Source organism: Phyllostomus hastatus, unplaced genomic scaffold (assembly GCF_019186645.2).
Source record: "Phyllostomus hastatus isolate PE091 unplaced genomic scaffold, TTU_PhHast_1.1 phas_contig_1162, whole genome shotgun sequence".
NCBI classification, from domain to species: domain Eukaryota; kingdom Metazoa; phylum Chordata; class Mammalia; order Chiroptera; family Phyllostomidae; genus Phyllostomus; species Phyllostomus hastatus.
The window spans coordinates 13,385,796-13,413,001 of record NW_025333537.1 but is presented as its reverse complement, the minus strand read 5'-3'; the positions used below and the strand labels follow the sequence as shown (position 1 = coordinate 13,413,001).

The 27,206-nt window shown below is 63.5% G+C and overlaps 1 protein-coding gene across 13 annotated transcripts in view; it reads right to left on the bottom strand.

Annotated features, from left to right (window-relative positions):
• EP400 (E1A binding protein p400) overlaps positions 1-27,206 on the bottom strand; it is a 77,103-nt gene that overhangs the window by 35,141 nt on the left and 14,756 nt on the right. For 3 of the 13 annotated variants that reach the window (XM_045844843.1, XM_045844848.1, XM_045844913.1), the window contains exons 3-20: positions 27,005-27,115; positions 17,720-17,810; positions 16,044-16,151; positions 15,134-15,516; positions 13,201-13,494; positions 12,271-12,456; positions 11,885-12,025; positions 11,377-11,455; positions 10,632-10,681; positions 10,255-10,312; positions 9,566-9,655; positions 6,381-6,488; positions 5,207-5,397; positions 4,791-4,968; positions 3,046-3,182; positions 1,992-2,161; positions 1,567-1,741; positions 1,341-1,477 (exon numbers count right to left, since the gene is read on the bottom strand). In XM_045844843.1, the coding sequence (XP_045700799.1) occupies positions 1,341-1,477; positions 1,567-1,741; positions 1,992-2,161; positions 3,046-3,182; positions 4,791-4,968; positions 5,207-5,397; positions 6,381-6,488; positions 9,566-9,655; positions 10,255-10,312; positions 10,632-10,681; positions 11,377-11,455; positions 11,885-12,025; positions 12,271-12,456; positions 13,201-13,494; positions 15,134-15,516; positions 16,044-16,151; positions 17,720-17,810; positions 27,005-27,115 (2,687 nt within the window). The remainder of the gene's footprint in view (positions 1-1,340; positions 1,478-1,566; positions 1,742-1,991; positions 2,162-3,045; positions 3,183-4,790; positions 4,969-5,206; positions 5,398-6,380; positions 6,489-9,565; positions 9,656-10,254; positions 10,313-10,631; positions 10,682-11,376; positions 11,456-11,884; positions 12,026-12,270; positions 12,457-13,200; positions 13,495-15,133; positions 15,517-16,043; positions 16,152-17,719; positions 17,811-27,004; positions 27,116-27,206) is intronic. The other 10 variants (XM_045844870.1, XM_045844940.1, XM_045844923.1 and 7 more) reach the window with 6 other exon arrangements.

Below are 27,206 nucleotides of genomic sequence, written 5' to 3'. Positions count from 1 at the left end.
ATGGTGTTCTCCGTGCAGACACCATTCCGACGCTTTCCCACCCGACGCGCCCGGTCCCACACCCCTCTCACGTTACCCTCAGAGACCCCCCAGCTGGTGGTGGGCAGCCGCCCTCCACCGCGTCTCCCTCCACAGCCCAGGAGCCCCACCGCCATCGGTGCCGCACGGTGACTCGCACCTGCCACCTCGGGGCAGCACACCAGGTCACCCTTTCCTCCCACAAGTAGCAAGCACGTGTGCCAGGCGAGCAGCCCGGGGCCACCTGGCAGAAATGGGGGAGCCTGCTCTGGAAGGCCGCTGAGGCCGAGTCCACGCTGGAACTGGTGGGCCTGCACTGACCTTCCTTGGCCGCCCGACAACAGTGGCTGGCGTTACTAGGCGCAAACGCACTGGTCCGACACCTTCAAGGCTTTCGCTCGGAGCTTGTGTTTTTTAACTCAAACTCGAGAAAACGAAGAGCGTGGCAGAAAGAGCCCAGTGATCGTGGGGGAAGGTCAGAGAGCGGAGCAAGGGCCCCACACTCCCGGGCCCACGCACAGGAGCAGGAGGCGCACGGCAGCCCCCATGAGACAGACTGCTGCCCGGGCCCCACGCCACAGCACTCCCTCACCCGTGGCTTCGTGGGCGGCAGTGTCAGCTACTAGCAATCCAACACCATCACGTGGAAAGTTCCAGAAACAACCAGTTTACAGGTGTTCAACTGGGTGCTCTCCTGGACAGCGTGAGGAACTCTCTGCTGGTGGGGGTGTCACCCACCCCCCTGTCCTGGGCGTCCCGGCCGTGCGTGCTCCCTGCCTGCCCGTCACTCCCAAGCGCCAGGACCGCCTCGGTGCCGCAGTGCTTGTGTCCCGGCGACCCTCACCTTCCTTCCAGCGGCCCCGAGGAGAAAGGGCAGTGACTGTGGCCACACGGGCAGGCGGAAAAAAGCCAAAAGTGCTTCCCTTAAGCGGAAAGGCGCGAGTTCCTGATTTAACAGGAGAAACGTGGTACGCTGAGGTCCCGGAGAGCCCCAGTCGGCACCACCCCCGTGGAGCTGGGGAAAGGCCCGCTGTGCGCGGACGGGCAGACACAGGGCCCAGCGCTGATTCGGGCACCCACGGGGGCCTGAGCGGACCCTCTGCGGGACGGGGGTCATGCAGCCGTCTGCGGCCACGGCCGGCCCGAAGTCCCACGTCGGTCGGTCCCACGTCTGTGGGTCTCCCGCGTGCGTCTGACCTGGAACACTGCCCGCCGCTGCCGTGGGGAGCACAGGCGGGAGCGGTGCTCCTGCCGCACCTGGTGCGCCCGGCGGGCGGAGCCCCCGAGGAGGGGCATGGGGGCCGGCCGGGCGGCGCGCTCACCCGGGCTGCAGGACGACGTCCTCGTACAGGGCCTTCTGCCGGCCGGAGAGGCGACACTTCAGCACGTGCTCGTACTTCTTCGTCAGCTGCTTCTCCACGTCCCTCTTGGTCCTCCGCAGGATGAAGGGCTGCGTCACCTGCACCGAGGGCACGACCCCGTGAGCCCCGCGCCTCCGGGGGCAGTGGGGGGCGACCGCCCGCACCCCGGGGCCGCGCGCGCACGCACCCTGTGCAGGCGGATGACCACTTTGTGGTAGTAGTCCTGGTTCTCCTCGCTCGGGGCCTTCAGCGGGAGGTGCAGGTAGGGCCGGGAGAGCCCGGGGACGAGGAAGTGCACCACGGTCCACAGCTCCAGGAAGGTGTTGTGCAGCGGTGCGTCGATCAGGAGCAGGCGCTGCTGGCTGCACACAGACCAGAGGCCGCGTCTGAGCGCCCGGCACGGGCGGCTGGGCCAGGGGGTTCAGGGGCATGGTGATGTTAGGGGAACCCTGCGTCCGGGGCCTTAAGCACAGGGGCTGAACTGAACGGACACCCGGAGAGTGCCCCCGGCCGGACGCACGGCGGCGGAGGACACAGCGGCGCTGCGTGTGCCTGCGGATGAACCTGCCGCCAACCGCCCGGACCCGGGGAGGGGCGGCAGTGCAGTCAGACCTCTGCAGGGTGAACACGGCCTCCCAGTGCCGCTCGCTCAGGCCCTTCACGCGCTGCATCTCGTCGACGACCAGGCACCGCCACCGCACCCGCGCGAAGGCCGCGTGGCCCCGGAAGAACTGCTTGTAGGACGTGACGCAGACGTGGAAGCTGTTGGGCTCCGTCCACCCCTGGGGAACACGGGACAAGGCCTCGCCCGTCACCCTGGCCTCCCTCTCGGGCAGCGGCCACCCACCCCCGCCCCCGTCTGTGTCCGCCTGTTCCCAGCCACAGCCACCCCCCTCGCTCTTCCCGGTCACTCGCCACCTCCGCGCGGAGGAGGGCCGAGAGCGCGTTTTCACGACCCTCTCCTGCCGGAGCCCAGAGCACTCGTGCGGACAAGTGCAGCGGCAGCTCGGGCGCGAGCAGGTTTGTGGGACCCAGACTGTCAGAGAGCGCCCCGGAGCGGCCTGGGCGGGGCCGAGCGCGGAGCGCGCTGCCTGCGCCCCAGCCTCGCCGCGGGAGCCGGAGACCAGAGCCAGCGAGGACGGGCGTCTCGAGGCCCCGCTTCTCCACCACGTGCTGCTCGACGCAGCGCCGCAGCCTCAGGTGGGGGGACCAGGATCTGTCTTCGGCGGAAGACCGTGTGTGGTCCGTAACGTCCTGGCACCGAGAAGCCCGCGGCAGGGACCACTGGGCGGAGGAGAGGGGGCTCCGGAGGCTTCCGGGAGCTGAGCCTGCGCTGCAAGTGTCCCTCGCACACACACCACGGGGCGCGCCGGCACCCGGTTTCCCGTGCGTGCCCGAGCGCCCGGGGCCTCCGGGGAAGAGGGCCGCGGCACCCCAGAGTCTGCTTCGGCTCTGGAGGCGACGCCCTCGTTTTCTGGGGGGTGACGCGAGGCCACGTGCACGTGGGGCTCTCCAGGCAGGTGTGCGGGGCTGCGGACCTACAACCTCAGTCCTGGCACTCGCCACAGACACACTGAGAAGCACGTCTCGCCACTCTGAAGTCTGTCTCCTACAGAGACCAAGGTGGTTTCCCGCCCAGCTCTGCTGCATGCTCGAGCTGACGTACCTGTCTCTTCGCCCTGAGCTCCCTGCGGCTGCCCACGTACAGGAGGGTTTTGAGTCCGGGACACCAGCGCTTCAGCTCGAGCTCCCACTTGAGGACGTTGCAGCTTCTCACGACGACAAGGTGAGGGCCCCAGTTGCCTGTGGATGGAGGAAGGTGCAGCGTCTGCCCTCTGGCTGCCGACAGTGTCTGTGGGGTCCGGGCACCGGCGTGGTGTCGCATGTGGATGCCCTCACACAGGGCCAAGGAGCTGCCCAGCGGGGCGCACAGGCATCCGGCCCGCCACGCCCCTGGGCCCGGACGGCCCCTCCCCGTCCCCATGTCCGGCTGCCGCAGGAGAAGAGTCTGACTCTTAGGAGGCACTCAGCACAGAGAGGTTGGGTGAGTAACTGCCAAACAACGGATGTATTTGCTCAGAAGCACGGCAAGCCCCTGTGAGCACGGGGAGGAACCCCGTCTCCCAAGAGTGATGCTCAGAAGGAGCAGCCCAGGGCCCCGGGGGCCCCAGGCACGGCCTGTGCCCTGCAGGCGCGCCACGCTGGCTCTCGAGAGGCTCCCAACCTCTAGCCAACACCCCCAAACCACCCCAGAATGTCCAGTTTCAATTAATTCTTCTAAAAAATTGGGGTTTCTTAATCATTGGGTTGGCCAGAAAAGTCCGTTTAGTTTTTTCCACAGGAGACACATGCTTCCTTTTCACTGGCGACCTGGTTTGGGTGTTCGGAGTCCGTCAGCCGTCTCCTGCGCGGTGCGCTGCTGCCTGCTCAGCCCCGGCGTGCCGCCCAGCGAGCACGCTCCGGCACGACACGCTGGCGCGGCCACGGCACCTTCTCCACACGTGGCACAAACCTTTTTTTGCATTTGTTGCATTTTTACCGTTCTTGAAATGATAAAGAACGCCAAAAATGCTGCTTATTTTCTTCCATCTCCAGTATTAAAATGGCTATAAAAACACTCACCAGTTTCGATAAGTAGTTTAAAAACGCATGCTGACGCGACGGTTGTCACAATACAACCCAACGAAACCGTTTCAAATGAACTCACAGACGACTAAGCACTACCAGAACCAGCTCACGGGAAAACACCAGATGCCCTTGTTGGCCGACCCGACAGAACAGCACGCACACGACGAGGTTCCGCTGGCGTGCGAGGAAGGAAGCACAGAGCAAGACGGAAGGTGGACACGCAGGCCTGGGGCCGACCACTGCTCGACGGCCTGCTGCTCAGCGCAGTGTCACCCCCACACCGAAGGAGCGTCACCCCCACACCGAAGGACCCACCGACGAGCAGAGCACGCTGGCCTGGGAAGCCACAGCCCTGGGGCGGGGGTGTCAGGAGAGCAGCTGCGGACGCGGAGCCCAAGGGGCAGCGCGGGGCCCAAGGGGCAGCGCAGGGCCAAAGGGGCGAGGGCAGCGTGCTCCCGGGCACACTGAGGGACGATGCCCTCCCACCAGCCCTGGGTGGCAGCCGGTGGCACTGGCTCATGCCCGCCTGCTCTGCCACCCGCACAGGGATGAGCAGCAGGGCTCGGGAAGTCACAGCACCTCGGCCACAGCCAGGTGGGGCTCCCGTCTAGTGCTGGCTGGGAAAGAGCCTCTTGCTCATTTGTGCGACCTGCCCCCTCGGGTCCGGACGCACAGCCTGGAGCAAAGGGACAGAGAGGACGGGCCGGGCCCCACCCTCCCTCGGCCAGAGAGCCGGCCTGCGCTGCGGTCTCAGCCACACGTGCCGTCCCCACGAGCACTCACCTTCATTGCAAGCGAGGTGGGCGAAGAACGCGATGACCTGCACGGTCTTCCCCAGCCCGGCCTCGTCCGCCAGGATGCCGTTGAGACTCTTCCGGTAGAGCTTGGCCAGCCAGTCCAGGCCGACCCTCTGGTAGTCCCTGAGGGTGCCGCACAGCAGGGGCGGGGTGCCCGGCTTCACCTGCAGCGGCAGACAGGCCAACAGGGTGCGTCTCAGAGCGGCCCCTGAGCATTCCCTGCAAAGGGAGGTCCAACCAGCCACACGAGAAGCTGCTGGGAGGACAGTGGGCAGCCACAGGAAAGGGCCCCAGGTGCCAGGAGGGCAAAGCCCGACGCTGTTCCGGCAGCCGGGGGGTGGGCGGCGGCCTGGAGGCAGCAGGCACCCCCGCCCCACCCCGCCCCGCAGCCCAGCGCCTCACCGCGGTGCTGACACGCGCACTGCCCTTGGGCAGGATGGCCTCCGCGGCAGCGGTCACTTCTGCGATGTCCTTCGTGTGAGGTTTCCCGATGCCCATCCTCTCTGCAGCCTTGAACTGGTCCATGATGAACAGCGAGTCGATGAGAACCACGTCCCTCCGGCCCTCCTGGTCAGCCGGGCTGTCCTCGACGTCTGTGAACAGTGGAAAAACAGGACCTGCAGCTGCTTTCAGTTTCATGAGCACACTTAACGTTTTTTAAAAGGGAAAAAACCCATAGAACCAAAATGCATCCAACACAAAGTTCAACACCAGTTTTTTCACCCAGCCCATTCCATGCACCTAGCAGTGCCCCCCGGGTCAATGGGCACAAACCCACACGGAAGGTCCCCGGGCGAACCTGGAAAGCGTTCTGCACCCTTAGGGGCTGGCGCCACCAACAGGTTTATGGGCACCTCGGGGTCTCACGACCACCCCTCCACCACCAAGAACGGACAAACCAGAAGTCCGTTCAGGCAAGTAGGGGGGCCGCCAGCTCCTCCCCTAGTCCTCTTGCAACAGGGGTCCTGGCAGCCCCCCGCCGCCCCCCTCGCAGTCAGAATGGCAGAGCGGCACCGAGGAGAGCAGAGCCCGGAGCGGCCCGTGGGTCGGGAACGTCTAGTAAAAGTAAGACCCTAACACTGGTGTGCTCGGCAAACACCACAGCCGGGGGGAACGGGGTAAAAACCCAGGTCCATAAATGGCTGGTGTTTCTGAGTCTGGGGAAAAACCGACGGTTCACACTGCGATCACGTGCTCTGGTGGTCGTGCCGACTTCGCGAACGGGCGCAGAATCTAACGAAGCGCCGCTCGACGGGGAGTCACGCACGGAACACCCCCCCGCTGCCCCTCTCTTTGGGGGGGGGGGCGTGAGGTGCTCGTCCTCCGTCCCAGCGCCCTCCTCGGGGGCTGCTCTGCTCTAACGCCGAGCTCCCTGGGCCCGGCAGGCGGCTCAGACGGTTGGAGCGCTGTCCTGAGGAGCCCAGGTCGCAGGGCACACGCAGGAGCCGACCAATGAATGCACAGAGGAGTGGAACCACAAGTCAGTGTTTCTTCTGCTCTAAAATCAATCAATCGATCAATCAATCGATCGATAAGAAACAAGGAAGCTGGATCCTCTGAAGACACGAGAACAGACCTTCTTCCTCACTCGTCTCCTCAGCGTCGGCCTGAGGCTGGGGCCACTGGAAGCCCGGCAGGAAGGCGCCTTCATACAGCTTCACCAAGTCGATGAGGGGCAGCTCGGCTGGAAAGGGGCACAGGGGGAGAGGCGGCTACTTCCCAGCAGCGGTGCCGGCTGGCTGGAGCACCTCTGGGAGTCAGGAGGTGCGCATCTGTCCCCAACCACACAAGCAGCCCCCTGTCCACCGCAGTGCTGTGGGGGAGCCACAGCAGCCTCTCCACACCCAGGGGCGAGGGCAGCAGTGTCACCATCTGGGAGCCCCTGTGGCCGCTGAGGGGCTTTAGGAGGCCCTCGACCTCCTACCTTGCAGCCCCACGAGTCTGCCCGGGGCCAACCGGAAGCCAGACCCAGACCTGCGTGCACACGCTGCACACGCAGCCCCACCCACATCCGTGGGCTACATGTCAGAGAAGCCTGTGGTCCAAACACCACGCGGCACAGGGCTGCACCCCAAAAGGGCGTCAGTGAAGGCACCCACTGTGCACCTAACCCCAACCAAAACCCAGGGGCTCCACCTGCTCACGACCCAAACAGCCGCCGGCCTGGGATGAGGAAGCTGCAGACGCGCAGCGGTGGGTGGACGCAGCGGTGAGTGGACGCAGCGGTGGGCACCTGTGGGGTCACCACAAGGCTCCTCCCACCTGGTGGTGTGTCTGATCGTTTTGGGGCAAAACGCTGGGATCTACGCACGGGCCTCCTCGGTGGTTGAGGAGGACCCACAGGAGCGACGTGAAAAGGGGTGACCCGGCGTGGTGACTCGGTCAGGGTCTGGCGACGCGCTGAGTGCACAGAGACCATCCTCCCCCCACGGAAGCGAGTTCAGAGGCACAGAGGGAGAAAACACTCCAGTCAGACAGAGCACGACAGACTGGGACCAAACTCTCTGAGGATGCACAGCGTCTACCTGAAGAAGGTGCTCCGAGGCCCCTGAGGGGCACGGGGACCCCCGAGTGGGCACCCCCCGGGTGGCAGCAGCTGCCCCAGGGCCACTGCCCACCCAGGTCACGGCCCAGGCAGCCCCCTCCCACACAGGCCAGGGCCGTCCTGGGTGACGGACGGCCAGGGGGTGTGACCTGAGAGGGGGTGGCTTGCTCTGGGGGGACCAGCCGCCATGCCACCAGCACACGAGGGTGTTCACGTGCCCCGCGGGCCTGGCAGCTGGGGGCAGCCACAGGGGCAGAGGCTGAGGAGACGGATCCGAAACCCCAGGCCCGGCTGCTCCAGATCCCTGCCCAATGCAGGGGTGCCGTGCTGGAGCAGTCACCACGGCAACGCTCGCTGTGGTCAGAAGGTTCTACAAGGACACAAGCAGTGCAACCTCACAGCTGGGGGCGACGTGCAGCACGGGGCGCGCACAGCGAACGGGGCCCCACCACGCGGCGTGCCTTCCTGCCGGCAGCGTCCCTCTCGAGTCGAAAACGAGCCCCGGCGCCCCCCGCCCCTGCGGCCCACACCCCACTGCTGGCAGGGCGGCAGGGCGGCAGGGCTGCAAGGGGAAAACTGCCTCTCCCTGGAGACGCAGAGCTCCTAACCCAGAGTTCGGCAGGGCTGCTGGACGGAAGACCGGCCGATACAAACCAGCTGCATCTCTGCTGGCCTCACCAGCCACCGGCCAGAGACACAGCTCTTCAGAAGACACCTTGCACCAAAGCCCCAAAACTGCAGAGTGGGGCAAAGACAGGTTTACAGCTGCGAGCACGTGAAACACAGAGTTCACTCTCCTGTTGCTTACTAACGATCGCGCTATTTCCCACACGCACCGCTGCAGACCTACTTCTGCGCCACCTCGTGCAGCGCACCTGAAGATGAATCCAACAGGGACAGGCGTGTGGGGCACGGGCTGGCAAAGCGCCTGACGGCACTGTGACTCCCACCAGGCACTGTGAGCTCAGCCTCGGAGAGACCGGCCCCCTGGGGGTTTTCGTGGCCCTGAGCCCAGCACTCTCGGAAGCTGCTGAGTGGCCGGCACCGTGTGTCGGGGGAAACACGGGCGTGTCACCTGCCCTGGGACAGGGGGGTTCCCTGTTTGCAGGAAAAAAAAGAAAACTTACACCCTTATTTCACGCTACTGACAAAAATACCTCCTGAGGGGTCAGACACAGACCTGAGGACAGAAACAAAGGTTTCGGCCAGAGCAGGAAGACACTCCCACGAGGCCGCGCAGGGCGCCAGACGCATCCCCACCGGGGCCACCGCAGCCTTGCGGCTGCCCGCTAGGGGCCGAACGTCGAGCTCCTGGCCCTATTGAGGGAGCGGTTCCATTTACACGGCCCTAAAGTCGCACTCGGCCTTCGAAGGCACCCACAAGGCTGCTGTGCCCCCCGGTGAGAGCGAGTTTGACGCCCCTGGTGTAGAGATAGAAAGAGGTTTTTTAAATAAACAAGGTCAATCAATCCAGCGGCCCTAAAATTACGAACAGCTGCTTATCAAGAGGCACCACGAAGGGAGTGGAAACGGGGAAGGCCCCGCCCCGCACACACCTGCCACAGAGCCCGAGTCCAGGGCGCACGAGGGGCACCCGAGTCGGGAGCGGACAGCAGCCCTCACCCCGGAGGGCAGAGGTGGGAGGGGCCCCGCAGGGACAGGCAGACGGGCTGTCGGCGGGCCCCACGCACTCCCGAGACGCAGGGCCCGCTGCAGCCGCCCCCCCCAGAGCCCGGCCCCCGAGCGGGGCACCGCCCCGTCCAGCGGACCAGGCCCACACGTGCCCTGCAGCCCGGCTCTGCTGGCTGCCTGCTGCCGCCCTGCGACACGGCCCCAGCAGACCGCCTGTGGCGGGCGGGCGGGCGGGCGGGCGTGGGGAGCACTGCCCGGCAGCAGCGTCGGCACGTTCCCACGGCCCCAGGGATGTGCTGAGCAAGAAGGCGAGCGGGTGGACCCACGGCACACGTGTTGTGTGTGAGGCTCTGACACACGCAGACACAGCAGCGTGCTCAGGACAGGCACAGGTGCTGCGGACAGAGCTGCAGACGTGACCAGCGCAAGGTCCGGGGCGCGGCCGTGGTGCGCTGAGGGTGGGGGCGACACGGGCACCAGGCGCTCTCCCCACGTGCAGCGGCGCGCCCCGCCCCGCCACCCCCAGCCCTGTGCCGCCGCGCCGCACTGCGCCCCAGGGCGTCTGCAGGCTGCCCGAGGCCTACCTTCCTTGGCCAGAGTAGACAGCTCCGTCTGGTGGTCCACGGCCCCTTCGTTCGCCTCCTCCTCCTCAATGGTCTCCTCCTCGTCCTCCACTGCAACGGGGACCCCCAACCCCATGAGACAGACGCCAGCGCTGCGTCAACACTACCAGCTTCAGAACTGCGCCAGCCCCGCGCCTTCTAATTTCCCAGGGTAAGTCTGCAGACGGCGAACCCACTGAGACCAGAACACGGGGTGCGGGGAACTCGTCTGCCTGCTGATCCCGCTGCAGAGGAGTGCACACGCGTGCTGTGTGGGGTCACGGTGACTCTGCCATCACCCACGACCACAAGGTCCCAGCCACTGTCTTGAAGGAGCCTCAGCCCTGCACCCTGCACCTCCCTCCCACAGAGACCGGCCCTTGGCACAGAAGAGTCCACCAGCACGCCCAGCAGAGCGCAGCCCTCTACAGCCACCCGTCCCCTGGGCACAGCAGGCCACACCCTCTCCCCTGCCCCCCGCCCCCTGGGACAGAGCGCAGCCTCAGTCCCAGGAGCCCCCTGCTCCACAGGCCAGTGCACAGAGCCCACCACCCTGAGGCGCCCAGCCAGCAACGACCCCAGCAACTCCTGGTCATGGTCGCCGTGAGTGGGCACCCCGCTCGTGAGCTCAGGGCCCCACAGAGGGGACAGCACAGGGCACCAGGACAGACCTTCGTCGTCAGTGAGGGACACGCTGGCTTTCCGCTTCCTTCCGGGTGCTCCCGAGCCCTGAAACAGAGCGAGCCCTGCACACACGCGACCCACTGGCTCCGGGGTGCCCGGCCGCAGAGCCTGTCTGACACGCCCCTCAGAGGGCGCGGGGGCCCGTGACGAGCGTGCCGCCCGCAGGCCTCTGGTGCCGGGACAGGCCCTGGCAGAGCAGGAAGCATCCCGGGAGCCCAGTGGCTCCCCCAGGGCAGGCGGGTGCTGCCGTGAAAGGGAGTACCGCCCGTCACCTCAAGGGGCTCCAGGTAAAAACAGGGACTTCTCCGCACAGACCGGCTCACGCCACTCCCCTCGCACCCGGCGGGGACAGCCCTGCACTCACCAGAGCACTTTCCGGCAACGCGTCAGGTCCCTTGGGCCTCGGGTCCTTTCCTGGAGACAGGGAGCACGGTCCACTTCACTCCTGCTGCGGGGGGACACCCTCACACACGCCGAGGGTGTCTGACACCTCCGCTGAGGAGACGGCGAGTCCCACCCCCCAGCTGGTGACCAGGGCAGCCACGCAGGGCCCCCCGCACTGCCGCCCAGGCAAGTGCACGGCCGGCAGCCCTCAACCCTCGGCGCGGAGACGTCTCCGGTCCGGAGAGGACAGACTCAGGATCCATCGGTCTCCCAGCTCGGTGACGTCGGCAGGGGCCACCTCTCCACCTCCGCTTCCTCGCCAGTGAAATGGGAGTCGTCGTGCCCCCCTCCACCCGTCCCTTGCCACTGGCAGCTGCTGCGTGGTGCGGCAAGAAGTGCCCCGGCCACTCACAGGGGCTCCTCGGGGTGCACGCTGCAGGGAGCCCACCTCCCTGCCCAGGGACTGGACAAAGGGGCAGGCGCAGGCCTCAGTCCTGGGAGCACCCCGGAGCTGGTCAAGCCCAAAGCTGACTCAACCAGGAAATCTCGAAAGAACGAAAATACACGCTAGGGCGGTGGCACCGAGGCCGTCGGGCACCACGGGGCCGTGCGCGGCTGCTGAGCAAACAGCATCCCGGGGAAGCCCCACTGTCACAGGCCCAGGGAGCGCAGGGCTGGAACGAAACCCAGTCTGAGAAAGATGAGGCTTTTTGGAAGTGTCATACCTTTCCTGGAAGCTTTCTGTAAGTGTAAGGCCTTCTTTCTTTTCTCTTCTAATTCCACCTGCAGTTTTATTTCCACGACCTAAAGGTGGGAGTGGCACACGGAAGGTGTGACTGAGGAGTGAGCCAGGCGGCTCTCGGATGTGCTGTGACGGAACCCCCTCTCCCAGGCGGGGGGCCCGGTGGCCCACTGCCTCACTGCGCCTGCCCGGCGCCATCAGGGGCCGAGGTCCGAATTCTGGGAAAAGGGAGCGGGAGCCACCACTCTGAAGGGAAGCTCCCTTAGTGACCCCCGCCCCCGAGCCGTGCAACAGTCTCTTGGGGCGCGGCAGACACACAGCACAGGCAGCAGCCACGCGTGCCCACACGTAGCCAGAAGCAGAGCAAGAGCCCCCCCTTTTAAGCAGCCGCACCGCAAGGGCAGCCTTCTCGGGGACACTGCAGGCCCCCCTCACCGCCAGCCCCGACAGCCGAGGTCTCGGGACCCTGGTAAAACGGGGGTCACGTTTACCTGCTCAATGTTCGACCAGAAATACTCTATTTCTCTGGCGGTTGAGGCAGCGATCCGTCTCAGTCGGTTCTGCTCCTCCCGCTTCCCCCTCTCCTCGCGGAGCCTCTTCTCCTCGTGGTGACGCGCCACCGTCCGGACGAGCTGGCGGGGAGAGTCGGAGAAGCCCCCGGGTCAGTCCGCGCCAGGCCGCACGCTGAGAAAGGCACAGGAGTCCCTTGCACACGCCCCGGCCCGGACGACCCCGTCTCAGCGAGACGCGGCCCCGTGCGCCCTGAGGGCCGCCCGCGGCTGGGCGGGGGACACTCGGCCCCGGCGCTGAGCCCCCGGCACCTTCGAGGGGCCTGCCGGCCGCAGGGCCCGGTGCTCCCAGGGCCCGGCGCTCCCACCTTCTTGGCCGCAGCCACCTTCCAGCGCCGCTCCTGGGCGAAGTCGGTGGCCATCCACCGCATCTCCTCCAGCAGGTAGTCCCAGTGGGCGCGGGCGCGCGGGGCCTCCTGCAGCTTCGGCAGCCGCCGCAGGGACCACAGGCCCTCCTTCCTCAGCTCGGCCGTCCGCTGGTGCACCTGGTTTTCCTGCGGGGAGGGGCGGGCGGCACGCAGCTGAGTGCCGCACCCCGCCACCTCCGACCCCACGCTGCGAGGCCTGCTGCCTGGCGGTCTTGGCGGCAAAGGCTCGGACCCGGACGCGAGGTCGGGAGAAACAGGCAGACGACCGTCCGGAGCCTCAGGCCGAAGCAACAGGCCTGCCGTCCCAGAGCCACGGCCAAGGCCCACGCACACACTCACGAGGGAAGAAGCACAGGCCTGGGATCTGCTGCGGCCCCACCGGGAAGGCGGGGAGACCAAACGAGGCCGGCCCCGAGCTCCTGGCCACGCCAGGGACGGGCGGGCTGGGTCTGTCGGAGCCCACCCACCGGGGACGGGCGGGCTGGGTCTGTCGGGGCCCACCTGCTTCGCTGCTTCTCTCAGCGCCTCTGACGAAGCTGAATGGAGTAACTGCCGAGGCCCTGACGAGCAGCAAGAGCCGTCGGCCGGGCCACAACTCCCACCGAAACGGGGGCCCTGAGCACTGTCCCCCAGACTGCGACACACGCCGCCTCCTGGCACCCCCCCCCCCACAGCCGGTGACAACGGCAGCACGGGAGAGACTCCGCAGGACTTTCCCCCCCCAGCACAGTGCGCACGGCCGGTGTCGGCTGTGCCCCCCGACCACAAAGCACACCACCTGCGCTCGCTGCCGGGCGCGCAGCTGCCAGCCGCGGTGTCCCGAGAGCAGAGAAGCTGCGTGTCGCAGGCCGGAAGGAGCCAGCCCCTCACCAGTGCCATCTGCTCCGCCAGCTTGTCCTGGGAGCCGTCCGGGGGCGCGGCCGCACTCTGAGCCGGGCTCTGTGGTTTGGAGGGGGCCGACACAGCCGCCCCTGGGGACCGGGAGGTCACCGGGGACAGCGACTTGTTGGCTGCGGAGGAGGGTCTGCTCACGGGCGAGGCCCGTGCGGGTGCGGGTCCTGGGCCCGAGACGCTGCCAGGAGCGACGGATGAGGTGCAGGAGGTGGGCAGGGGCCGGCTGCAGGGCTGTGTGGGGTCTGTGGGTGGTCTCGCGGACGTCACCGTCTGGCAGGTGGAAAACAGGCGACAGGTGAGGACAGCGGTGGCCCCCCCCAGAGCAGCGTGCACGAGCGCACGGCCCACGCTGCCGGCCGAGCGCCGCCCTGCACGGCCACGCGGACCCCACCGCAGACACGCACGTGCCCCGTGCTCTCGCCTCAGACTTCCCCTCTTCCTGCCTTTCCCAGCCTCTCTCTCGTTCCTGACCACTGTTCAGTCCCGTCATCGCGGGGGCCACCCCTAACCAAGAACCACCAGAGGCTCATCGCGCCCCTTCCCTGTGGAGGGCAGGCCGCACCGAGCAGCCCTCCCGTGGCTGGCAGGCCGCAGGAGAGAGTTCTGTCCATGGGGCAGAGACCGAGGCCCAGCAATGGGGCCCTGCCCCCGCTGCAGGTGCAGGTTAGCCTGTCAGGAGGGAAGTGGGGCGGTGGGCAGTGTGGCGGGCCAGGTGCTGCCACAGCCTGGGAGGCCAAGGTCGGCAGGTGCAAGATACAGCAGGTTCACAGCCCAGGCCACGCATTTCCCAGCGGTGGGGCTTGTCTCTGCGTGTGAAGCAACCGCCTCCTGCTGGGATCGGCTGCGGAGCCTACGGCCCGGGATGCTCCCTCTCTCTGCCCTGGGCACCGCCGGCCGGCCAGCCCCAGGGGGAGGAGGGCAGGCTTCTGCCGGTTCTGTGAGAGCCTTCTCGACGGCCACGTTCTCGGCTGGTCCCTCGACCCGGCAGGCAGGCGGAGCCCAGAGAGGCCTCAGTGCCGCCGGGCGTCAGCGTGCGTTCACAGGACTCACGGCCGCAGAGACTCGGCTGGCGGTGCCCGGAGAGGCTGCCCTCCTGCCTGCCCGCGGGCTCCTGCCCTGCCAGCACGGGGACACAGCCTTGGCGCGCACCTGCACGGACAGGGCGGCGGGTCGCAGCGCCTCGTCGCGGGCCAAGACGCGCGGCCTCGCTGGCTGGGGGCTTCTGAGCGGGTGAGTGGGGCCGTGAAGACCCTGCCTCCCAGGGTCGCCGGGCGGGAGACGCATGAGAACGCTGACCGTGTGCCCACCACACCACCTGACACCTGCTCGGTGGCCCTGACTGTTCTAGAAGGTCAAGCTCTGCCGCAAGTCTCAAGAAGCCAGAAAGCAGCTCAACCGAAAGCCCAGGAAAGGCCCTGCCGGTGAGGGTGAAGGTCGGTGAGGGTAAAGGTCGGTGAGGGTGAAGGTCGGCGAGGGTGGAGGGGCTCTCCGGAGCGGCTCTGCACACTCGCTGTTGTTACGACCCCTGGACGGGGTCTGCAGAGCACAGGGCCTGGTGGAGGGGAGGGGACGCCCCGGGTGGGGGGGCCTAGAAGACGGTTCAGAGCAGCCCCGCCACCCCCAGCCTCATCTCTGCCCCGTCACGCAGGCTCCTGCCCCGAACCCTCCGCCACAGTCGGCACGTCGAGCGGGGCCGTGACCACAAGGCCCTCCGCACAGCTCCCTGCTCCGAGGGCAGCTTTTCAGACAAGTGGGCAGTGACGACTGTGACCGCGGACGCACCCACTGCACCAACAGGTCACCTCTCGCCGAGGCACCCGGCCGTGGAGGGAGCAGAGAGCAGCACGCGCACCCTCCCGTTGCACCTTCTACCCGCCCTCCCCCCGACGCAGCCCGAGGCCCAGGGCACCTGCGGCTGGGACGGCGGCAGAGGGGCCTGCATCTGCACCTTCCCGGGCCCCGGGCTGAGCAGGGCCGGCTGTGCGGGCTGCGAAAGCACAGGCAGCTGGCCGGCGGGGGGTGTCGGGAGGGGGGTGCTGGGCTGCTGGGCCTTCGCGGGGACGTGCAGCTGTGTCGGTGGCTCCCCCATGGGTGGCTGCGGCGGGAACTGCAGCGCGGGCGGCAGGGGCACGGCTGGGAGGCCAGCCGGGGGCAGCCTGCCAGGCAGCGGCGGTGGCGGCGTGTGCAGGCTGGCGGCGTTCTGCACCGGAGGCCCTGTGGACGGGTCGTACTGCTGCTGGCTCTGCTTCTGTCCGGCCAGCTGGGCAGCCTGGGGGGCGGGAGGCATCCCTCCTGCAAGACAGCAAAGGCCCCGCCGGCACTGACTCGGGAGCTCAGAAGTGGCCACCGTGAGCCAGATGTCACCCCCAGGGCTCGCCACAGACCCGTCCCTCCAAACCACCGCACATGCACACGGGACGCTTCCCTGGTGGGGGAGCTGAGCTGCATCAGATCCAATGTTATAACTGAGCACATACAGAAGGACAGAAGGAGCTGGACCTTTGCAAGTTAGCACCAAGCAGGAGAGCATCAAATAACCACAGGGGCTCCTACCGTGGCAGCAACTACAAAAACACGGAGTGGAGCCTGGAGAGAAGCCCGAGGACAAGGACGAGGGTGGCTCGTGACAGGGACAAGAACTAGCCTCTGGGGGGGGGGTCTTCATGCTGTGCTAACCGAGGCTCAAGAACACCCCACTTTCAGGAGCCGCATCAACTGCGCCGGCCCGACTGCGGGCGCTTCCGTCTGCCGTAGGTCCTAGACCTCCCTGCTCTCTCTCCTGCTGAGCTACAGGGGCCGGTTCTGGCACTGGGGCTTACCTTGAGCTGTCGGCATTAACTGCTGGAGAGGGACTCCTGCATTCACCCCTGGGTGCTGGAAAACTACCCCTTGGTGACCCACTTCAAGTCGAGGTCGCTTAGACTGCTCTAGAATAATTTTCAGAAAAGGTGCAGTTTGATGTAAAATAAAACCACAGAAATTGTAGAAAAAACATGTGTGTTTTCATAGTATTTGAACAGGGGGACCTTTCTATGCATGAACCAATATCCAGAAGCCATAAAAGATAAGACTGATAAATATTTCTTTTCATTAAGAATTTGCAAATATAAGGAAAAGCTTTTTAAAAAAGCAAAGGACAAGGGACAACCTAAGAGACAATATTTGCAACACACACGACGGGCACGTGGCCGGTTTACTCAGCCTCCAGAAAGCTTTTACGGTGACAGGCAAAGCATGGGAACCAGACAGACAACACGGGCAAGGGAAACCGGCTTGCAGAGGGACAGAGCCACGAAAGGTTAATTCACAGGGAAAGGTGCTGAGCGACCACACCAAAATTAACTCCCTATCGAAGCAAGAGATTTAATATTCACCCATCCGACCCACAAAGGTCAAAAGACTGGTCACAGTAAAATGGCCCAAACGTGTGAGGAGCAGGAGGGGTCGACGGGAGTGGACAGCGGCCCAGCCCTCTGGGGGCGGCCGAGCACTGCCAGCAGATAAACGCACAGCTGCTGGCCTGGCAGCTTCGTTTCCGGAGTTTTTCCTTAACACACGCCGACAAGCGTGGTGGAAAAAACATCGGACTAGTGTTCAGCCCTGCGTGGGTCACCACAGAGAGCAGGTGGTCCAGACAAATGAACACTGACCGCGGTCTGAAGACCAGAGGAGGAACCCCCTGCACAGCGGGCCCCACGCAGCCATCACGCAGCACAAGGCCCGTGAATGGAAAAGGTGGCCTGGTGAGTCAGCATCAGAGACAACAGTGCAGTCCTGCCTGGTGAGGCTCAGTGGACTGAGCGCTGGCCTATAAACCAAAAGGTCGCCAGTTCAATTCCTGGTCAGGGCACATGCCTGGGTTACGGGCCAGGTCTCCAGTTGGGGGTGTGCAAGAGGCAACCAACTGATGATCTCCTCCCTCTCCTTCTCCCTCCCTCCCCTCTCTATAAAATAAAATAAAATCTTAAAAAAGAGGAAAAAAAACAGCAGTGCCCGTGTGATCATAGTGGAAGGCTTTGAGAATGACACGTGTCATGAAGCCTGTGTGGACAGAGCGTGGAAATGCACACGTTACCAGCAGCCACCGCTGTGGGTAGGACGGGGCGGGAAGTACCGACCCAGGGGCGGGTTAAGTGACACCTTCTGAACTGTTTAAAACTCTCATCTGAAATGCATTACACCTGTGATGCAAAGGGAACAACCAGGCTGAGGACCAAAGGCAGGGCAGAGGGCTGACCCGCGATCGCTCCACGAGGACGCGAGGAGCCCGGAGGGGCGCCGAGGACAGCAGCACCCGCGCCCGCTCCGCCGGCGAGCCGGGGCCTCCGGCACCGCGCACGCTCCCAGAAACGCTGCCCACAAGGACAACTGGCTTTCCGAGTGGAGACGAGTCGGACTCGCTCCTCGGCCCTCATGCTCTAGACACTGGGGGCCCCTGAGCACTGGGCCCCACCGAGGAGCGAGGAGCACAGGGGCTCCTGGGCCCGGGACGTACCTGCTGGGGGCCCCGCCGGCTGCCTCTTAAAGGGGTCCGTTTCTGCTGCACTTCCAGCCCCTGCCACCAGGGTCCCTGCGAGGGCTTGCTGCTGAAAAACAATGGAAGAATCAGGCGTGGGTCATTCGAGTGCGTTGCAACAGCAGATAAAACCACCACAATGGCCCCAACCGCTGACCTCACTCCTCTTTAACAAGAATCATCTACCAATGTACTTAAATACACATGTGCAATGCATATTTCTACACAGTAAGTAATTCAAAGTTCTAACTTACCTCTGGAAGCAAGAAAAGACTTGTAAAAGGCCCATCGTTCTGGCTCTAAAAGGAACTGCAGACCAGCGCGGGCCCACAGCCCTCCTGGCGGGAGCCGGCCTGTGCACGGCACACGGGTGGGCGCTGAGGGGCAGGAGTCCAAGACGGACTCCTGCCCAGCCTCCCTGGCCAGTCTCCCCGCCTGTCACCGCTCACCCCCAAAACAAAAGCTGAACAATGAAAAGAAAGACTGCAACTGCTTTCCTACAGGAAAATGGCAGTAACACCCCAGGCAACAAGTCTGATGCACCTGGGTCTCAAGACGGCGCCTGGACAGGCGGCGCCCTGCCTGGCCCACGCGGTGTGTGAAACAGGGTCACTGAGCCGCTGGCGCTGACTGTGTGAGTGAGAAGCCGCTGGCTGAGCGGGGCCGCGTTGGGCGCCCGCACCGCCCCCAGCCGCACCGCCCCGCAGCGGCACTTGAGCCGCCGAGGGTGATGTCCTGCAGCTGCGAATGGCTCGTTCTTTACCCCACGACAACCACTCTATTTAGTGAGGCCTTTTAAATGCAAAAGTCGCAGCTGCCTAAGCGGAGTCACTGTTCCATGTGGGGGCTGCTGACCCTGCAGCCTGAGGAGGGGACGCGACACAGCCGGCGGCTGCAGCCGGGCTGCGGGCCACTGCCTCCCCTGGGGGCAGGCTCAGAGTGCCCGGAGGGGAGGAAGCACCCAGTCACATTTACGGAGGAGGAGGACGGGGGGCAGGGAAGGCGGGAGGGAGGGAGGGAAGGGCAGAGGATAAGAATGAGTTGAAAAACAGATGATATGTGAGCAGTGGTTACCTCCGGGGAAAGAATTACAAGGAGTTTATCACCTGCGTGTGTGTGCACTTTTCCGCGTCTCCCAGACACTCCACAGTGCACACGTACTACTTACACAATCAGAAAAAGGTTCTGAATAAAGAAACTGAGGAAGGGCTCTGTGCCCAGTAACGGCCACGTCCGTCCTACTGGACCACACGCACTCCAGACGAACAAACGCCCACTCCAGAGGAAGCAGACTCCCCGCCGCAGGGGCAGACGCGGCGCCCACAGCACAGGCCGGGCGGCAGCGGCTCTGCCTTCACGGCAAGGACGTGAGGGCCCATCTGTGCCCCGGGGACCGGCTCGGCCCGGCGCCCAGCCTCCCGTCTGTGAGCACCGGGACAGTGCAGGAGGCCGGCGGCGAGGAGGGGACGCTCTGCGAAGCCAGGCCGGACCCAGGACGAGGGGGCCCACGCTCTCCCCGGTGGTGACACGCCTCTGGCACCTCGCAGACACAGAGGCCCCGCGCAGCGTGGGTCTGCCCGCCCGGGGCCGGCGGCTACTGGGCGGGAAGAGCAGTGCGCACCTCCCGGGCTCCCCACAGTCTCCAGTCACAGCGCTGGAGACCCACGCCAACCGCACTCGGAGACACGGCCACGAGAAGACACAAGCCGCGCGCCGAAAACCACGGAGGGGCACAAGCTGACTGCGCGCAGCCGGGAACCTTGGTGAGCACTTGCCAGCGGCTCTGAGGAGAACACCTGGGACAGAAGGACACCAGGCCGCCGTGAAGGACAGAAATAAAGAGCTGTCCAGACAGGACCCCCAGCGGCGCCCCAGGGCTGAGACCTGGAGCGAGAGAAATGACAGACGCACCAGAGGGCTGAGCGGCAGCAGCGAGCGGGGGCAGGGCAGCGAGCGGGGGCAGCGAGCGGACACAGAGCCCGGGCCGGGGGCACCCTGGGGCCGCGGCCACCAGGGTGGGCCGTGCTGCTCGGTGGCAGACAGAGAGGCGCCGGCCAGCACAGGGGTCCGGGCGGGGGGCCTCGGTGACCACCACCTCATGCTACTTCCTGCGCGCTGGTGCTGGAGGACGGAGACCCCTGTGAGAGACCTCGAGGCTGGACTTGGCTGGAGGAAAACTCCTCGTCAGACACACGGCGGGGGAAGGCGGGCCTCCCTGCTCCTGACCTCTGTGCTGCGCCCCGCTCCCGGTTCTCAGGACCATCCTCAGTTTCTCTTACACCATGTTCACAGCTACTTCATCAGGAAACATATTGTGGGCTTTAAAATACAAACTTGACTTTAACTACCAACCACGTATCAGAACTGAAAGAAGAAGAAGAAATTCTCACAGAGAAAAGGGAAACCCTTGAACAGGAACTGAACTGTGGCTGCTGCCCCGTTACGAGGACATCAGGGCAGGGTCTGCCCACCGAGGACAGGAGGGCTCCTGGGCGTCTGGACAGGGCCGAGGAAAGAGCGCTGGGAGGACTGGGGGAGACGCGGGTGGGTACGCCTCCACGGCGAGGAGACCCAGGCTCCCCAGAGCTGCAGGGGCGGTGACCGGGGCTGAGCCTCTGCCCCATCCGAACAAGAGGACCAGGCGCACACGCAGGGAGGGAGACGGTGACCCTGCTGAGCCCCCCGCCAGGACTGCCAGCCCACGGACCGGACTCGAGGCTGGATGACCCCAGGTGGGCCCAGGGAACAGAGAGGAAAGCACTTTCTCCCTGAACGTGTGTGTGTCCACTGGAACAAGGTGTGCCGCCACGTCACACCTGCAAACTTTCGCCTGTACACAGTCACATACGAGCACGCGTGTCAGAAGGAAGGACAACGGTCCAGGCAGGGCCACAGAACTACGAGTATTCATTTTCTCTAACATCAGAATCGTTAAAAAAAACAATCTCCAATGAGGACGGTTTCTCAGACCGAAACAACTGTGACAAAAAGTGTTCCTTTGCGCACAGTGACCACACTCCAGAACGCCCCTCAAACCTGGGAAGCAGAAAGAGGGCAATCCTCTCGGTTCATTTCCGGAGCCGAACTGGCAGCAGACCAGCTCATAACAAAAACCCTGTGATTGGTGCGAACAGCAAAACACCCGGAGACGGTGCCTTGGACTCTGGAGAACACCCAGCCGTGCAGCCAGGCCCCACTCACACTGGCAGTGCCGGCGTGTCCCGAGGGACACAGTCACCAATCACTGAGTGACCCCCGAGGGCGCGCACCGGCCGCAGACTCCCCACCCACTGCCGCTGCTCCTGAGCATTGACCAGCTAGAGCAGACGGAACCCCAGACTAGAACGGCGGTGTGAACGAACCCCAGCCCTTCAAAGCGGCGCGGTGCTGGGAGCAGCTGGAGCGAGCCCACCGGTGAGGGACGTGCAGACGGCCTGCGGCCTGAAGCGCGGGGTGAGCGCTGCGCCCCCCAGCACCCAGGCCACGTGACACAGGAGCCTGCGGCACGGTCGCTAGGGCCGTCGGGGGCGCGGACCCGCAGGCCGCGGGCCCTCTCCTCTGACGGAAGCAGCGAGTGGCCCTCTCTGCAGACAGACGTGTGGGCCTGGGCCCCAGCACACACAGCACCGCTGCCCTCGCCAGGCGCCCCGGGGTCTGTGGAAGCACACGGGGGCCGTGCACGCCCCACACGGAGCCCCCCGGACCCACTTCTGGGGCTTCACACATCCACGTAAACGCGTCAGTGTAGAAGTTCCACAACAGGCTGTGAATTGGAAAACGCATGCTGGGGTTTTCCTAAAAGAAAACGAGGGGTGTTCCTCCTTTCCACCCACCACTGAGACTCCCCGTGCCCCATCTCTGAGACACCCACGCGTGTTCACCCGGGGAGCCTGCAGCTCACAGGGAGACTCTCAGCTCTCCTTTCCATCTCCTAAAGACTTTTCACCACGACCCGCATCCTACACACGCACCACACTAACACAGGCCTTCAGTGCAGAGGCACCGGAGAAGTTAATCTGGGTTCAGTGGGACGCGGGTGCTCGCCCAACACTCCAGCTCCCTCTCTGTTGGGAGCTTTTCCCAGGTACAATGCTGAGGGGACGTGGGAAGCCTCGTCTGCACAGCTGGAGGCGGCAGCCACGCAGGACCCACCCACGGAGTCGTCCCCAGGCTCAGCAAACCACTTGCCGCTGAGCCTCACGCACCCGCACGGCCCCAGCTCCGCAGGACATCGGTCGGCTCTGCCTCCTGGGGAGCTGTCCCTGACCAGCTCTGCACCCGTCTTCTCCCGGAAGCCCAGGGCTGGCACCGAGCACCGGGACACCAGCTCTCACTCGGGGCCCTGAGCCCTGACTGGCAGCCCCTGTTGGCACCCCCTGTGACGGGCGCATGACTGCGGGCCTGCGGGGCTGCCAGCGGACATTCCGTTCTTTCCAGCTCGGGGCTCCCACAGACAGTGCTGCCGGGAACACCACCGTTCTCGGCTCTGGCGCACAAACCCGGGAGTGCCCTGAGAGCACCTGCCGGCCAAAGGGTCTGCCCACGCTCCCCTCCTCCATGCCCTCCCCAAGGGCAATGGAGGGGCACCCCCCTCCCCCCCACTGGTCGCATCAGATTCTACCCAGTGTAGTTCCCAGCCCTCCGGTGAGTGTGACGGGGGGTCACCGTGGAGACTGCACACCTGCGCCAGTCTGCAGGCCCTCCTTGCGCCCACCACCCCAGAGTCCCGGTGCCAATCCCTACCAGTGTGGCCCCACGCCCATCCGTGTGGTGCGCTCCCCTGCGCACGCCCGGGGGAGGTGCCCAAGAGTCAACCCTCGGACCGTCCCCGAGTTAGCAACTCTCGTCTTCCCTCGTATCAAGTTCTCGAGAGCACTCCCTGAGCCCTGGGTTCAGATTCGTTTTTCCCACCAGCAGGAGGCGGGCTGCTTGCTCCTCGCGCACAGTGGGCCTGCCCCTCTGCCCCCGGAGGGGGGGAGGGAAGGAGAGCTCCCAGGGAGAGTCCTCGGGGCGTGTCTGGGGAAAGGGAGTTGGAAGCATGCCAGAGCCACTCTGGAGGGGCTCCAGCTGGCCACAGCACGGATCACTTGGGCACGGAGAACGGCGCAGGGCAGGGAGGCTGAGCAGCGGATGACTTGCAGGGGGCGCAAGGGGACGTGATGGAAGTGGACAGCCTGATAGGCATGCGGGTCCCACGGGAGCTCGTCACACTCAAGATGCATGCATTCCCTGCTCACCCACACACCGCAGTCTGTGCGATTCACCACGTTCGCAGACCCAAGAAGAAAAACGTCACAGTATCACAGGAACAGATGCAGAAACAGCACTTCACAACATTGAGCACCCACTCATGACAGATGCATCGTGGAGTTGAAGGGACTTCCTCGACCCGACAAAGGACACCTACAAAATCTCGAGCTAACGTCAGCCCTAATGGGAGTCGATGCTTCCCCGGCACAGACTGGGAAGAAGGGAAGGCCTGTCCCCACCACTCCCACCCTGGTCTCTGCCAGTGCAATACAGCAAGAGGACGGAGAAAACACACAGATTGGGAAAAAGTAATAAATCTTGCTTTCTTCGCAGACATGATTCTCTCTGTAGAAGAGCCCGTGAAACTACAAAAAAGCTCCTGAAGAAACTAATGAACGAGTTTAGCAAGGCTGCAGAATACAGGGTCGAACCGTCAGCCGCATCCCTGCACACCTGCAGTGAACAACGGAGGTTTCCAGCGAGGGTACCACGCATGATGCCACAGAGAGGCGGGAACACTCGCGTGCGCCTCTAAGAACGCACCCCACCCGGGGCTGGGGTGCCGGAACCCACATCACAGGGAAGAGGGGGGACACAGAGGCCCCGGCAGACGAAGAGACGCACCCCACCCGGAACAGGAGATGCCACGCCCTCCAGGCACTGCTCCCCACGCTGGTCAGCGGGCTCAGGGCCGTCCCAGTCAAACCCTGGCAGGGAGGGCGTGCGGACGCCAAAGCGGGTAAGGAGCCAGAGCCACCGAAACCGTTTCGGAGGGACGCAGCCGAAGAGCTCGTGTGCTCCGACCCCCAGACACCCCCCCCCCGCCCCGCGCAGCCCCGGCAGTCAGGGCGGCGTGGCCGCGGTGCTGGCGCAGCCGAGGAGAGGGAGGGTCTGGAGACGGCCCGCACGGACGACGCGACGGGCCCCTGGCGCGCACACAGCCGCCCGGTGTGCTGACGTGTCCAGCACAGCCTCTTCTGCTGGGTGCTGGCTCTACTGGACACGGACGTGTGAAGAAAGGACTCACGCTCGCCACGTCACAGGAAACTTCACTCACGTGAATCACCGAACAAAACATACAACACGATACTACACCACTTCTAGAAGAAGATACAGGAGAAAATGCCTGTGACCTTGGGTTGGACAAAGTGGTTCAATATGATGTCAAAAGCATGACCCGTAAAAGAAAAAAAATTTGAAAAAACAGGTATCAATATTTAACTTTTGTTCTGTAAAAACAGTATAAGAGATAAACCATGGAACAAAAAAAAATTGCAAATTTATATCTGACAAAAACCACATCCAGATTATTGTGCCACAATAAAACAAACGATGCAGTGAAAAAGGTGGGTGAAAGCCCTGGCTGATGTGGCTTGGTGGACTGAACGCCGGCCTGTGAGCCAAGGGGTCGCCAGTTCAGTTCCCGATCAGGGCACGGGCCTGGGTTGTGGGCCAGGCGCCCAGTAGGGGGCGCAAAAGAGGCAACCACACATGGATGTTTCTCTCCCTGTCTCCCTCCTTTCCCCTCTCTAAAAATAAATGAATAGAATCTTTAAAAAGAAGAAGATGGGTGAAAGAAAGGAACAGAGACTTCCCCGAAGAAGATACACAAACGTCAAATGAACACATGAAGAGGCATTCGTCACCATTAGTTTTCAGAGCCATGCAGCTGAGAGCCCCTGCATCAGTGTCAGGATGATGACAAAAGAAGTGAGCTGACCACCTCAAGCACCGGGGGGAGTGAGGACCGGCCCAGCCACTGTGGCAGAGGCGGGCGGCTTCTCGGGGAGTTGAACACACACTCCACCTAACAACCCAGCAACCTGTCCTGCAGGCACGTGCCAGACGGAGCAAAGGCCTTGTCCACGTGGCAAACTGTACGTGGGCATTCACTGCAACTTCACCCCTGAGTGGCAAAAGCTGGAGGCAACCCAACTGTCCTTCCAAGGTGACAGGACACCTGGCAGCACTCGGCAAGACCAAAACAGACCACTGGCGCATGCAGGCATGTGGGGCCTCTCCGGTGCACTGTGCCACCGGCAAGCAGCCAGAAGAGAGGCGACGGCAGAACGGTTCCGTTATACCTCATCCTGGAAGAGGCGGAATCACAGAGGCGCAGACGGGGCGGGGCAGGGGGGGGACCTGACCGCACTCAGGAGGCTCAGGAGGGAGCACTCCAGGGGACAGCAGCGCTTCTCTGCTCAGCGGTGGCCACACCGCTCCGTGTGTCTGCCCGGACTCCCGGAACTGCTGCCGACTAAGTGTGAGTGAGCAAATGAATAAACACTGTTAGCGACACGTCCCAGCCCACTGATGAAAATAAGAATCCACACGCACGCAGACACGTAAACTGAAAAGAACGCTTGTCACTCCAGTCGAATGCCCACCGACACGTGTAAAAGGCACGCTGGACCTAGGGAACCCATTCTGCGATCTCTAAGGTGACGACTGATTCAGGCAAGACTCCTCAACAGGTGCTAGAATTAATGCTCGAAAGTTTAACAGATACTGGACATTTATATGTGACCTCAAAGTATCTTCCCAGATGCACTTATCATCTGCCCAAAGAAACAGAAGGACCTCCCACTGGAAGAGCCGTGTGGCCCAGCAGTGACAGGGCACACCGGCGTCACGGCCTCCTCACTGGGCCCCTTACCTCCCTTACCCTGCGTCCCTCCCGGGGAAGCTCTCTCTCAAACAGGCACGGCCCACATCAGGCACCAGGCAACGTCAGACAAGCCCCGCCACAGCACACGCTGGAAGTGGCTGGCCCGGACCCCTCAGAAACGGGAAGGCCCTGAGGGACTGGGGGGCCGGCCCCGATGAAGGAAGACAAGGGACCCCCAAGTACAGGAGAAACCACAGGGGACGCATCTGGAGAGGCAACAGCTGCCCAAGTGGCAGCGAGTCACCGAACTGCCTCCCGCCGGACTCTCCTGACCCGGACGCCGTGTGGCAGCCGGCCGGAGACCCGCGCACCCAGGACGCGCACAGCCCCTCGCGGTGAGAGTGCACACCGCTTCCTCTCCAGCAGCTCCCGGGACAGGTGTGTGTGCGTGTGTGTGACAGAGAGGATGAAGGTGATGCAAACGGGCAGAAAGTGGGCAACAGGGACACTTGGGTAAGGGAGGTAAGGGGAGCTCTTTGTGCAATTGCTGCAGCTTTTACATAGGTGTGAAACTGTATCAAAGTCAAAAGTAAAGGTAGCGTTGTAATAACTACATATGGTGTACGAGGTGAGTGCTAGGTGAGTGCTGGACTTGCCGAGTTAGTCGCTTTGTAAGTTATATAAACGTCTAATTGCTGTGTCACGCACCTAAAACTAATATGTCAACTATGGTGGAAAACTAAAAATTTATTTTTAAAAATTAAAACTATAAAATTCTTAAAAACTTATCACACGATGAAACTGTGTTCAGAACCCAGCACAGTCCACTCCAAAACTACTAGAATCAGACCTATACTTTTAGGCCCTTGGTATTATTAATGGGACGCTGGGTGACTTGATTCCCAAACACGTCAAAGAAATCATTCTGCACTAACACCCATGCAGGAGCCTGAGGCCCTGACGATTTCAGGGGTTTCACACGGAGTTTCTTCCAGCTACAGAAAGTACCAAGTCGCCGTCTGCTTTAGCCCTCCTCTCCCTGCGTCTGTCTTGCGCTGTTCTCAAGCGTACAGAGAGGAGACACAGAGAGACCCACATGGAACACAGCACACGAGGCGTCCCGGCACACAGCGGACAGGGCCGTGAGGACTGGGTGACATGCACACTACGGCTACGACTGCGGCACAGGGCAACACAAAAGTGGTGCATTAGCTCTGGGGTGTTGTTCACTCATGCAACTTAGCTGCATATATAGTTCTAGATGCGGGACGACTTCTTTATGTTTTAAAAATAAGGAATGGGCTCTGGGAAAAAAATGCTAAGAGCAAATAGTAATTGAAGGATAAAACACCTGGATGAAGGGAAAGCTTGGGATGAGGCTACATTTGAGAACCATTGACAAGTACCTGAAATGGTTGCTGCTGGGATGAAAAAGCAGCAGAAACATTTGGCGGAAGCTGGGTTGCTATAGCAACGGGAGTACCAGTCTGCCCATCCTTTCCTGTCACAACCTTTACCTGAGAGGAAATATTTTGAGAAAAAAAGGCAACATGATTTTTAAGACTGCTCAAAATTGTGTTAGAATTTTACTGTTGACACCTCACTGAT